Source organism: Urocampus carinirostris, chromosome 8 (genome assembly GCF_059441175.1).
Source record: "Urocampus carinirostris isolate Australia breed hairy pipefish chromosome 8, RoL_Ucar_1.0, whole genome shotgun sequence".
Lineage (NCBI taxonomy): Eukaryota > Metazoa > Chordata > Actinopteri > Syngnathiformes > Syngnathidae > Urocampus > Urocampus carinirostris.
In genome coordinates, this window is record NC_142356.1 from 7,852,761 (window position 1) to 7,866,331 (window position 13,571).

At 39.3% G+C, this 13,571-nt stretch overlaps 1 protein-coding gene across 1 annotated transcript in view; it reads right to left on the bottom strand.

Annotated features, from left to right (window-relative positions):
• The window catches only part of LOC148360620 (dolichyl-diphosphooligosaccharide--protein glycosyltransferase subunit TUSC3), a 97,835-nt gene extending 84,762 nt beyond the window's left edge, over positions 1–13,073 (bottom strand). Inside the window, exon 1 of the mRNA XM_088341490.1 lies at positions 12,948–13,073. Coding sequence (XP_088197616.1) covers positions 12,948–13,052 — 105 coding nt within the window. The 5' untranslated portion in view covers positions 13,053–13,073. The remainder of the gene's footprint in view (positions 1–12,947) is intronic.
• Between the last annotated feature and the right edge of the window lie 498 nt (positions 13,074–13,571).

Genomic DNA, 13,571 nt, shown 5'->3' on the forward strand with positions numbered 1-13,571 from the left:
TATGACATCACTGTTTTCCATCTGCCATCAGTACCTGTATTGACTCATCATTCATGCAATGTTTGCTACAAGCCACGTGAACTCCACTTTCCACAATGCTTTTAATGTACATTTACGTTTTATAGCATCATTAATTTTGTTGGCTTCTTTTGAATCTTTCTTCTGGGGCTGAGGTTTTGACTTGATTCCTAACCACTTCTCCATTTTTCTTGTGTTCTCTGTGGAAAATGATATGCAAATGCACGACTTTATAACGCTCGGGAAAGTCCGGAAGCACGAAGTTATTCGATGCAGGCTTCTGATTGGCTGCCGAGTATGCAAATTGCCAAACGAACCGAAATTCTGAAATGTCCAAACTGAATGAGGATTTCGAAATCAGAATAAAGCAAATGTTTGATTTGAAACATTTGCGTAAAAGATGCACGCCCCGGGCGTCCGGGCTGACATTATTTCAGACACCGGTATAAGTACTTTTTTTTTTACCATTCAAATAAATGCATTTTCACCATTTTTGTTTGGTGGGCCCGATTTTAATCACATAAAATATTTGGCCCATAGTTTACCTAGCCCCGCTTTAGCATGTGCAGTAATCCTATCATGTGGTTCTCCTTTCCCAGTCTGGCCACTTCACCGATTCCCATCATGCATTGTATTCTGCATTCTGATTGGCTAATCAGTCCCTAAGAGGAAGCTATTGGTAAAACAATGACTCAATAAATGTTGGTTAGCAGAAGTAAATGGAAGGAGACCAAGAGGAAGGCCGCGATTGACGTGGATGGATGGTGTTATGAGTGCACTGCAGGAAAGAAGTCTAAATCTAGTGGAAGCTAGAGCTCTTGTTGGTGATGGGAATGAGTGGAGAGGTGTTGTAAAAGGATAGTGGGATGTTTGGACGTGTTCTAAGGGATGGGCAGGGCACCTGTATGATGCGGCAGGGGTAAACCAGTGAAAGCTGTCGGGTTTTGCTGTTAAACAAAAGAGTGTGTTTTTTCAAATTTTTTCCCCTTTTTTATTTTATGTGTTTTTTTGCTGTCGGTCACCCCTCTTGAGGGATATGACCAAGGTAGATAGATAGATGGATTGGTTGGTTCCGCGGGCCAGAATAATAGGCTTCAGAGGCCATATTTTGCCCACGCACCGTAGTGTGCCACCCTTGCTTTAGCATGTATAGATTTTCCAGACTTTGCATTGAAACCGAAATGACACAAACTGAGTCAGAGTTCCGCCCCAGGTGGCCTAAACAAGGCAGGTCTCAACTATTTGGCATAAACCTCGGCAGGAGATTTTTGATGTTTCCTTCGGAACTTAAAAAAAACTAAAACAAAAACACAATCCAGAGGAGAGGGCAGCAGTGAGTCATGCGAGAGAGAAGCAAGGAGCAGCCCATAAAATTGAGTAAAGGGATGCTGAGGATGTCACAGCTGCTGGCTCGTCATCCTTTATTCATTGGCTTTTTACCACTCGTATTATCTTTGTTTTGCCATTGTTTTATGACTATGCTATATACTCGGCATAACAAGTGCAAACTTCAGCCGCGTTTGAAAAACAACCTCGTCTTTATTACTGCCGTTTTTAAATACAGAATCTTTGTGAGTATTTGTGGCAAAGATATCCGATTTTTTTTGCACCTGCGGCTTGAGTCACTTAAGTTTGAGTACCTTGTCCCAATCTGAAATATTGCCAATTCTACTCCACCAAAAACTCCAATTGTCTCAGCTGTCTCCTTTATATTGACTTTGATTCAACTTTGCAACAAAATTGGACGCTATTGCGGCAATATAACGAAGTGACAGTGCAAAAAAGATGTACCACTTAAGGTCGTTTCACAATAGAATGGAGCTGAAGTGTGTTGCATTGGAAGAAGACTACAATAGCCCCACGGATACCACTAGGAAACATTCCCAAGCCTTCTTCCACGTTTTCTTGTGTGAGCCAGCGACAGGACATGAAAGCTGGTCTTAATCCCCAAGAGTGACAACAAAATACCCAGCAAGCTTGAGACATCTGGAGCGGCTGAAAAGAGGCAACAGCTGGAGGAGGTCAGAGCTAGCGTAGGTGTTTAACTTCAGCAGCTAGCAGGAAAAGCCACCAAGAAAGACAGAAAAACATTGAAAATGTAATGTTTTGGGACCCTGAATCATGGAACTCGTACATGGGTGACTAGAGAAGTAAACAGTGAGGAAAAAAAACGGGACAGGCGCCAGATGCCTGAATGACTAACTAAATTAAAATTCATGAATAGCTGTGGAAGGCTATGGGCACAGAAGAATGATGTAAGAGCAGCGATCAATAAGAATAGCGTCAAACAACAAGCCATAACCCGCAGCCAAGTGGCTGATGTGCATGGCTAGAGGAGGAAATAAGGGAAAAAGGGAAAAAGGGCACCGGATGTCTAAATCACTAAACTCAGTATTGTTCCCTTGCACGGGCAACTGTGGAAGGCGAGTGACACTAAAGAACAAAGCTAGTTCTATCACACATGGCAGTTAGAAATAACAATAGCACCTAACGTCGAGCCATAGCCTGACGCCAAGTTGCTAACATGAGCGGCTAGAGAGGGAAATAGGTAAAAAGCTGAAGATACCTGAATCACAGGAGTCAACGACGTTTGAATGCATGACCAGATGTGCAAGAAGAGTGACATTGAAGGATGAAACAGGAGCAGCTAAAAATAAATATTTGGGCAAGACACTGGATCCCTAATGCCCCCAATAAGCAGGTAGGTACCTTGCATGGCTGACTCCCTATTGGTGTGTGAGTGTGTGTGTGAATGGGTAAGTGTGAAGCACATTGTAAAGCGCTTTGGGACGTCTTTATTGACTTGACAAGCGCTATATAAATGCAGACCAATACCATTTACTGGCGAAAGATGGAAACAGTAGAAAAGAAAAGCACCAGATAACGGAATACTCGGCAACCATCGCAGAGAAATGACACTTTCTTCAACCAAAAACAGTGTTCGTGAAATATTTTTTTCTCATTATTTAAAACAATACTGATTATATAAATGAAATAAGTCTTTTTACTCCACTAGGGGTCGCTATAATACACACAGAGGCTTTAAGTCTTTCATAGTTTAAGAAGGTCGTATCGCCCACACTTAACACTGATCGACCGCTATCAAAACCAAATCCGCTGACTCTAAGACAGGACTTAATCAGGCTTAAGCTGCAAAATGCACAACCATCTTTGTATGTGGTCTAAGAAAATAATGGATAATTACACAAACCCACTGTAGAGAGCACAAATTAGACTACTAAATAACTTTTGTTTATAAAACAGAGACACAGTGGGAGAGGAACCAATAACCAAAGTAAAATAACTCGTAAGCCATCACGTCTGTAAAAGAACAACCCGCCACTACGAACCGCATCAATAATTCACGTAACCACACCTAATGAGGGCGACCAAAACAAATCACGCTTGAATTGCAGCTGCTTTTCAGCTGTCACCGAAATAAAGGTTGGAAGGAGAGGGATGCAATATTCATCGCTTCGCCACTTGAAACACACGCATTTATTTTCATGAGCTGAAAGCCACGGAGGGAATCAACACCACCTGACTGAGAACTGCCGTGCATAAGAGACCAGCGAGAGAGCGGAATACTAAAAGAAAAAGACAAACAAACCGAGGCCGAAAAAAAAGGGGAAGGAGATTTGGTCCTCTCCCAAGCGAGTGCTGCCCGAGCTGAGTCGATAAGTGAGCGTTCGCAAAGTCAGCTGCAAATCCGTGCAGCCGCCATTCACGTTTTCTGCACAACTGCGGTCGCTCTTTTGTCTCAGGGATGGACTTTATAAAGTGTGGGGGCGGCAGAAGCTCAGCCTGTAAAGACTTTTTGCCAGGAAAAAAAAATGGGGACTGTATAAAGGATTTTATACGATTGAATACAAGTTACATTTATTGAGTTTACTGCAAGATATTCCCTGACTGGGCTTTAGTTCAATGACAGGTCACGCTGTTCCAAATGCAGAATATTTTGACAAGGGAATTTTATAGCAGGACTGACGGAGGATGGCAGACGTTGTTTTGAGAACAAGGCCCTGATGAAGTAGAAACGCTCGGCGTTGTTTTGACAAGCCCCATGTTGGGCTTCCTTGGCACGCCCATGGGAGGAGCCGGCACACCATCTTGCGGGGAGACGTGGGCCAAGGAGAAAAAAAAGCTAAAGGACTTCAGAAGAGGGTTTCCCAGAGACTCCAACGACACTAATTCGGCCGTTTTCGATGGAGTACACTTAGTTAAATTGCTAACGAAATTAAATCTGCCCACGTGTGGAAATGTCGGCTTTCCTGTTCATCTTTTCCGTCAAGAAACGAGCGCGCATAAATTGTTGGGTGAATATAGGTTGTGTTTGGTTAATGGAGTCAGATAACTCATTCGAACAATTTGGTAAACGGTACATTTTGTTATTTAATTCCCAAAGCGACGAATAGAAGTGCGAACGTTTCTATTCTAAGTGGTTGTAAGTTACTTTTTGGTTGGGTTCAAATGTGTTGCCAAGTATGGAGGCCCAATCGTGCCATGTGTAGAAATAAATGTATAAATACAGTAAATACTCACAAATATACGCCATATAAATAAATGAACACATAAATAAATCATGGAAGACCTAAATATATGACATGAATGCAATTCGTTCATTTATTCATGCGTTGCGCGTCTTTGCCGTTGCGTCACAACAAAATTTTATTCGAATGAAGAGCAGACCAGTTGCCTGAGCTTTTCACCTATTGGTTGATCAGAGATGAACCAATCAGCTGGTCTTGCAGTTGATTGGTGCACTCGCTGATCAACCAATGGGTGAAAATCTCATCCAGTTTACACCGCCCCCTTATTTGAAGGAAATATTGCTGCGACAAAAAAACTCTACAGCGTAATGGAGCATTATGGGAACGCGTTTAGCCAAAGCAACGTTGTACAACGTGGCAACAGGAGTAAAAATAATGTGATGAAATAAATGCTACTACCCTTTGCTTTGACACATGTGCTGTTGAAACCGCTTCCGGTTGCTTCACCTTTCCCCCCTCGCATTTGTTTACAGTTAGCTTTTTGTAGTCAGCATGTTTGGTCTGGCGGTGGCTCTTGGGATTTTATTCTTTGAAAATCAGGCAGACAAACTGTTTTGCATTTCTGTGAAAAAAATACTCCAATTTCCACTCGTCCTTGACACGGTGGCCCTCACAGTCAACCTTCCTTTTTTTATTTACAGTCGCCATATTCGAAATGGGCTGGGCTAATTCTCACCTACAATCAAGTCAAGTCACATATATTTGTATAGCCCTTTATCACAAGCAGTCTCAAAGGGCTGCACAGACCATAAACAAGATAAAAACAAATTATACTTAAATAAAAGAACAAAAATTAAATGAGAAGAAAGAAAAAATTAAAATAAAAACAAAATAAAGGGAAATGAAAAGAATAATAACATAAGTTAAAAAGTACATGAAATAAAATCAAAATAAGCAAATTAGATAAAATTAAATAAAAAAAATAAAAGAAAAATACAAATAAAACAAAAGATAAAATCCTAGTTAGCTTGTGGCTAGCATTCGGCGCTCGATAAGTGTTTGATTCCCGCTGCATCCAATGCTCACCAAATGAGATTAATTATAGTGATATACAACCATAAACTTGGTATGAGTAAAAATCTAAAGGTATTTTTTTTATTTCTGTTCGACCCGGTACCAAATGATTAGCGGTCCTGTCCTTGTTTCTGACCGCTGCTCTAGTCAAGTTTATTTGTATAGCATCACAAAGAGTCTCAAAAGGCTGCACAGACCACATATTATTACAAACAACATCAATTTCCAGCACCCCCGAGCCCAATTCTTTCTGCCTATTGTGTTCTGCCTCGAACAGCTTTCCTAAAACTAAGATAACAGTAAATAAGTGCAGCCGAAAGCAAAGCAAAGGTCTTTCTGAACTCAGATGGACTTTTTTATGGACACCTCAAATGAGGAACCTGACACTTTTTAAAAAAAATGCACATTTTTTATGATATCTTATGTATATGTGCCTTTTATTCAAATCAATCATTTTTTTAAATTTGATTTTTTTTTTAACCAATAGGGGGCGCTAAATAAAGCACAAGATGGCACACTACGTTTAAAAATGCACTGGAAATTCATGGAGCTGGCCTTTATATTAAACCCCAGGCAACGATCTAGGGGAAAAGAAAAATATTTCCTTTTTAGCTGTTCAACAATTATCGAATTATTATGAATCCTAAATGATGAATAAATACTGTTATTATATCAAATTTTGAACAAAGGCAAATAAAAGTAGTCAGAATTAAATAATGCCTGCACGGTGTTAAATATATGTAAACAATCTAAACCCAGCAGTTAAGGTTATGGTTAGCTAAAGAAATAAAATGCATACTGTGTAGTTCTTATTTTGACCCATTATATTGGTCCCTCGAAGAAAAACATGAGAATATGCAAACTTTCTGTCTTCTCAAATAAAGAAGCCTCAAGATATCCATAATTCTGGATGCCTCGGACATTTTGTCCTCTCCTTGCCCCTTGCTGACTCCAGATGCCTCAATATAGGAAGTGCTTACATTGGTTCTTTATTTGTGCAGTAGTCAGCCTTAAGACAGAAGCACAACACAAGCTTGATATAATATCTAGCGAAGCCGAGGTGATGAACGAGCCAGTGTTGAAGGGCTATAAATATTCCCCGCTCTCCGTTTGCCTGAGGGGTATAAAACTGGATTTTGAAAGGCGAGGGGTCCGGCACTCCTGCCCTAAGTTACTTTCCGAAAAAAATTGTTTCATTTCTTTTCCACTTTCGGCAGAATACCAAACTGTCTTGTGGGATCAATTTAGCTATTGCACATACATACCGTAAATTCCAGACTATAGAGCGCACCTGATTATAAGCCGCACCCACCACATTTTAAGAGGTAAACCGATTTTGTACATACACAAGTCGCACCTGTATATAAGCCGCATGTGCCAACATTTAAACATGTAACACAAACAGAAAATTAACACAAACCCGACTTCGAGTCCCGCGATTGAAACTAAATGTCCTTCATTAAAGTCCACAGTGCAAAAATCACAGCCGGCAAAATGAATGGAAAATGATACCGGTAGTTAAGGTTTGATGCAGACCTGCAGAGTCCGGGTCCCGTTGAAAGTAATCCAAGGAAAAAAGTGTATATTTCCAAAGGTAAGGGTGGGAAAAATATATCAGATGAACACATTTACTGATGCAACTCCTTTTTCTTTAACCAACTTTTTACCCTCTCTTCTTTCCTTGTCTGTCCTTCATCTTTAGCGGTCCCAACTTATACTCGGCACCCCGCGTTTGTTCCGCCCCTCATTTTTCATTCACACATGCAAAACATATCAGAGTAAGTGTCTAAAATAAATACAAATAAATACATTACAAAAATATACAGTTGCAAATACATATTATACATGGTTTAAACATATTTACAAAGAAAGACGGTACACCGAGAGAGTTTTCAAAGCTTTAATAATAATACAGTAAGACCTCGGTTATCGCGGTTAACGGGGACCAAAACCACCCGCGATAAGTGAAAATCCGCAAGGTAGCGGCGCACCTTAAAAAAATAAAATAAAAAAAATTAACCGTTACAGACCGAGAAGCTCTGAAGCCGCGAACGTCGAAATGCGAAGTCCCACTGTAATATAGCTTTGACAGGGCAGTTAATGGTGGCAACACTCGAGCGCCGCTAAAAAAATGACATAAATTGGCCGCATCACTGAATAAGCCGCAGGGTTGAAAGTTAGGGAAAAAAGTAGCCGCTTATAGTCCGGAATTTACGGTACTTAAATCCATGTCTAAAATACGGCTGAGGACAGACACGCCTTATAAAGTCATCAACACGGATGAGAAAATCATGGGCTGCTCCTAACCCAGCCTGGAGGACATTGCAGACGACATTATTAAAAGGAACAGGATGCATTTGTCAATTGCGATTTAAAAAGGAGCGGTTTAAAGCATTAGGCAGAAGACAAACTACAAAGTGACTAAACATTTCTTTTCTTGTTTACCCAGCTTTTTGCAAAAAAAGAGAAAAGAACAAAAGAAATGTAAAAAAAAGAAACGAAAAAAAAAATGGGGAAATAAACAAATGGAGAAAACAAAAAAAGAGAAAAGAACAAATAGAAAAAAGAAAAAAAAAAAGAAAAACGGAAGAAATACACAGGTTAATGATATCAGCTCCCTCTAAGTGAGCCTCATTTGGGTCCGATAAAATGCACAATTCTCCAGCTATGACCATTTAAAAATGCATATAATTCATAAAATTCTCATTGTTTTTTCTAAATAAACTTTAAATGAACCACTAGGAGGTACCAAATAATACTATTTGGCTGCCACCACCTACTAGACCTGCAGCCCTCGGGGAGATACTAAAGGTATCATGATTACTGATGTGATGCACCTATGCCCGCTCATTTGGCGCCAACAGCCTCGGACTCTGATTGGCTCCCTGTCACTATTTAAACCCACCTCTTTCTGTCACCTGTTGTCAGTCCGTCTGCGAACCTCAGTGTACTCTAGGCAAGCTTTTTTGACCCCGGCTCACACCTGTTTTTGCTCCCGTCTGTTTCCCGGCTTCGACCCATTTTTTGATCCTGACCACAACTACTCTCCTCTCCTGGCTTTTGACTCGTTTCCGATCCCGACCACGTTTTTTGCTCTCCTGTCCCGGCTACTGACCCGTTTTTACCATTCCCAACACCGCCATCTCTCTCCACGAAAGTCCCACCTCCGCGTTCAGAGCGACCTGCTTCCAGCGTCCAGCGATCACCCGATCGTGGGTGCAACCCTTTCCTTTCTTCCAATAAAACTGAGAGAAACGTAACGCAAGTGGATCCTGTCTCCGTTCTGGTCCTGACAAAACTTTACTTAAAACATGGACAGGAGAACCTTACAGAGTCATCAACACAGCCCAGAAAAATATGGTCTGCTCTCCACCCAGTCTGTATGACATTGCTGACATCATTAAAGACTCCTCTAACCCCCGTTTCTTTCACAGGCCCATCACCACCCTAAACAAGCACACAAGACTCAGAAAATAAGTTAAATATCTACAAATATAAACATATATAATCACATGTTTATAATGATATATTGCCTATTTAAAAATGTGTATTTTTATTTCTCGACTCTTATTCTGGATACGTTTCTGCTAATGTCATTGCACGATTTAACATTGCATTGTTAATCTGGTGGGTTCACTACTTAGGCAAGGCCCCAAGCACAATCTTGTAAATTTCTGCCCATTAATCCTGAAACGTTTAATCTTATTTTTCTCTTTTGAGTCTTTGATTAAATATTTTTCCTTAAGTGCAACTTCTAGTATTGTTGGAAATATGTAAGCTACGTTTTAATCAATGACAATAAAAAAATTCAAATATAATTGGTTTATTCCCTGCTGAGATTGCTTCCAGCTGGTTGGAAATACTAAGGGGGCATGGCTAGGGAGAAGCTAGGGTGCTCCTGGGCTTACTGTGTGACTTTTCCACCTTACTTCTAGACTTTGTGGGGGAATCAGACTTTCTTATTCCGATTGTGAACAAGCTTAACTAGTAAAAGCTGTCAAAATGAGGGGAAAGGAGAGTAGAGGTAAGATTTTGGGCCCGGACCTGAACTGTAAATTGGGCCTGGTTCTGGATTAAAATGTCAATCATTAAGTCGGGCCGCTTGGGCTCCACTCTCGCAGTTTTGTTTTTTGTTCCCTTCATGGAGGATCTACACAACATGCACTTACTTTTACTCAAGTAATTATTTAGACAATCAGTTTAATCGCTAAATCTAAATACATTTTTCTCCACAGTGTTGGGGTAAAAGATGTGCGGCTTCCTCCCTCCACCTCCCTCGCGTCAGTTGTCATTTCTGCTTCTTGCCAATAGCTTACAAGATATACAAACTTTCTGCTTTTATGGACAAATGGTTCACTATTTGCAGTTTGTAAACTTCAGAATTTGATTTTCTCTTCGGTGCCATTTTATTCAGTTTTACTTTCGTTTGGTGCACGTCGCCGAGATGCGCCCAAGTAAACACCAAGCTGCGTAGTTCGTCAGAAACGCACAGTTCGTTGCTAATGTACAAATGGCTGCAGTAAAGCTTCGTGTTTACTTTGGCGGCAAATTAAAGCTTCGGGTTTATTTTGGTAATCCGTCAGGTTCGGGTTTATAAACCAGCGACTCGGGCCGGGTCGGGATGAATTTTTTAGACCCGATCTTACCTCTCATAGAGAGTAATCGGATTAAGCCTTACGTATTCACACACCGAAGTTAGATTAGACGACAATAGAAAACTGCAATGGCGTGACCTACTGGTAAATGAAATGTTTGAAAATTGTTCGGGTACAGGTTAGAGGAAATAATCAGTGGCGATCTCATGTAATCATTTTAAGTTTACGTACTATCGAGCCTCGGATGGTTCAAACTTTACAAGCCTTCCTTGTAGGTGAAACCTTTTTTTAAATACTGCAAGCAAAGAGTGAATAAGCCACCGAGAAGGAGATAGCTAGGTAAGCAAAAAAAAAAAAAAAAAAAAAAACACCAACAGGATTCAAACAGTTGGGCAGATTGCAGGAGACAAAATTATAGGAATCAAGGAAAACGATTGGCCTGGCGAAAATAAATCTCTATATTGCAATAACCGTATGATAAGTGGTTCAATTGGGAAAAGAGAAGGTCTTCATTATGTCTCTTGATACGTTTCCTGATGAAATATTAATAACGTTCACTGCACTAAATCATATGCCTCTGTCAATCAGTCTCTGTTCATGTATTTCAGTTTAACTGCTCATAAAACTTGAAAAACTGCATACAAAAATCATGTTGAACTGGACTGTTGCAAAACATACTAAATACAGAAAACCTTTTACTTCACCGTCTGGGATAAGATGGGTATTTTCAGCCCCTGTTTACGGAATTTCTGGCACTGTCTTTATTCGCTATGAAACCCGAGGCTTGCAGTGATGCTAAATGGAGAAGCAAAAACACGAATCAGGAAAATTTTCCCAAGTTGAAAGTTTAAAATAAGTTTAGATTCTATCCACAGTTGCCTAATCCTCCTAGTCGGCATCCACCTGCTACTCCACTCGACGCGCTCAAGTCGTATCACATCAAAGCTAAATAAAATCTCATTTATTTTTCTTCATATGTATACGCTATTAAATCATTTGCACATATATTCCAAACAAGTGGTACTTATTATTATGTACTATTTTGTCATTTCAATGTTTTTATCTAAAAGGTAGCAGGAGATTCATATTAATTAATTCTCTCATAAACATCAAATGTACACTCATTATTTCAGTACCATGTATGTATCCTATTAAATATGTGTACTTTTAAACAATAAACGATCAATAAATTATATTAAAGAAGGTATTTTTTCTGTTTACTTTTCCTTTTCATGCATATGCTCACTTTGCACAATGTTGCACTAATACGATCCAAAAACTGTATAGACAGCCCATTTTGCACATCTGGTTAGCTGCTCCTCTTGCACTCTTTGCACTACTGTATAATACAACACAGCTATAATTATTAGTATACTATTAGTACTTCAATACTCCAACTCAATACAACATTTTATTTATATCTGTACATTCAAGGAAACTGTGCGGGTCAGATATATCAACATTTCGTTCTGTATACACGTGTACAAGAATGACAATAAAGTATATCTGAATCTGAATAACATCCTACATGACCACATTTCTTGTGTAAATATTGTGTAAACTATAACCTTTATCTTCTTTGTTCCTTTATATTGTGTAAATTAGAACCTTATCTTCTTTGCTCCTTTATCTTCTTTGTTTTCCTTGATCCTCACTGTTAAATGTGAAACTGGAGTGCAACGTTGGTCCAATTTCGTTGTCACAATATGTTCAACCAATTTTGATTCAATGACAATAAAGGTATATTCTATATATTTCTTGATGAAAAAAATACTATTGATAAAACAGTTTTAATTGAGAATACATTGGTTCAGGAGGTAGAGCACTCGTCTTGGGATCAAGAGGTCGCAGGTTCGATTCCCGGCTCCTTCGTGTTATATGTAGAAATGTCCTTGGGCAAGACACTGAATCCTTGCATGGCTGACTCCCTTTTGGTGTGTGAGTGTGTGAATGGGTAAGTGTAAAGCGCTTTGGGAGATCTTCATTGACTTGAAAAGCCCTATATAAATGCAGACCATTTACAATATACAGGACGCAGCTGTGACGTCATATAAACTCCCCATTCATCAGAACATATTATCATGTTTATTTGTATAGCCCGTAATCACAAGGAGTCTTGAAGGGCTGCACAGACCACAGATTATTGCAAACAACAGACTATTATGACACCATCCCCTGATCTAAAACCGACATGAGGGCAAGGAAAAACTCAAAAAAACTCAGCAAGTGAAAAATGAATGTCAAAAAGGTACCGCATATCATCAGGTGACGCCAGCTAGAGAAAACTTTAAAGCATGAAATTAGATAGATAGATAGATAGATAGATAGATAGATACTTTATTCATCCCCGAAGGGAAATTCACTTTTCCAGCAGCATCCCTAAGCTGAGAACAATCAATTAATCTAAGATTGTGATTTGATTTGAAAAAAAAAGATCACAAACCGGGATAATTACTTACCAAATTATCCTTTGCTACTTCCGGTTATACAAAGGGATTTGTTTTGTTAGCACAAGATAATAGTGGAGAAACCATTTAAAACCTTGACATGCAAAATATTTCAACAAGGAAAATAAGAAAAACATCATGGATGTATTCGAATGAACATTTATAAACTGGATAGGTTAATGTTGAATTATTCACCGTTAACTCGGTATCGTAGCTACTTCCGGTCGAACGCTGCCTGATGCAGATTCAACCTGCCATGATCTACCGACAAGCTATTTTCCGCAAAAGAAAGAAATGTACAATTTTAACAGTTAAAGCGTTACCTCTTTCTTCTTTTGCCCTCCTCCAGACGGCAGACAAAGCACCAACAAGAATATAATACAGACAACCGGGAGGTTAGCCAAAGGTTTTATCCTAACGGGCGCCATGACGGAAGGATGCTCTGAAGAGGGGTGGTGCCAAGTAATTGGACGCTGCCTCGACCAATCAGCGCAGAGATTTTACGCGCAAAGGCTTCTGGGTGATGATGTTTTCTTGGGGGAATGTGCTGGGAACTTGCCATTCGAATTTAAAACCACAATAAAGACTTTTTTCTTTTTCTTTAAGAAAATACAATGAATTCATTCTTTATTTTGCTGTTTTCAAAATGTAAATGATATCATCTGCATTATTTTATTAATAATCAATCAGCTTCGTTGGTAACGTAAACACCAGTAATGCAAATTAAACAAAATTGGAATACGTTTAAAAATACAAGAAACTAATAATCATCATTATTTTTTGGAAATTATTTTTCCTGCCTGTAAAATATCACAATTTATACTACTGTTTTGCACTGTTTCATAATTAAGTTTTACAAGTCAGCCTTTATTTTTATATTTAAATACGGCAGCATGCAACAAAAATGACTCTGATGTACGCTATCTTTTTACATTTATTTTAATTTA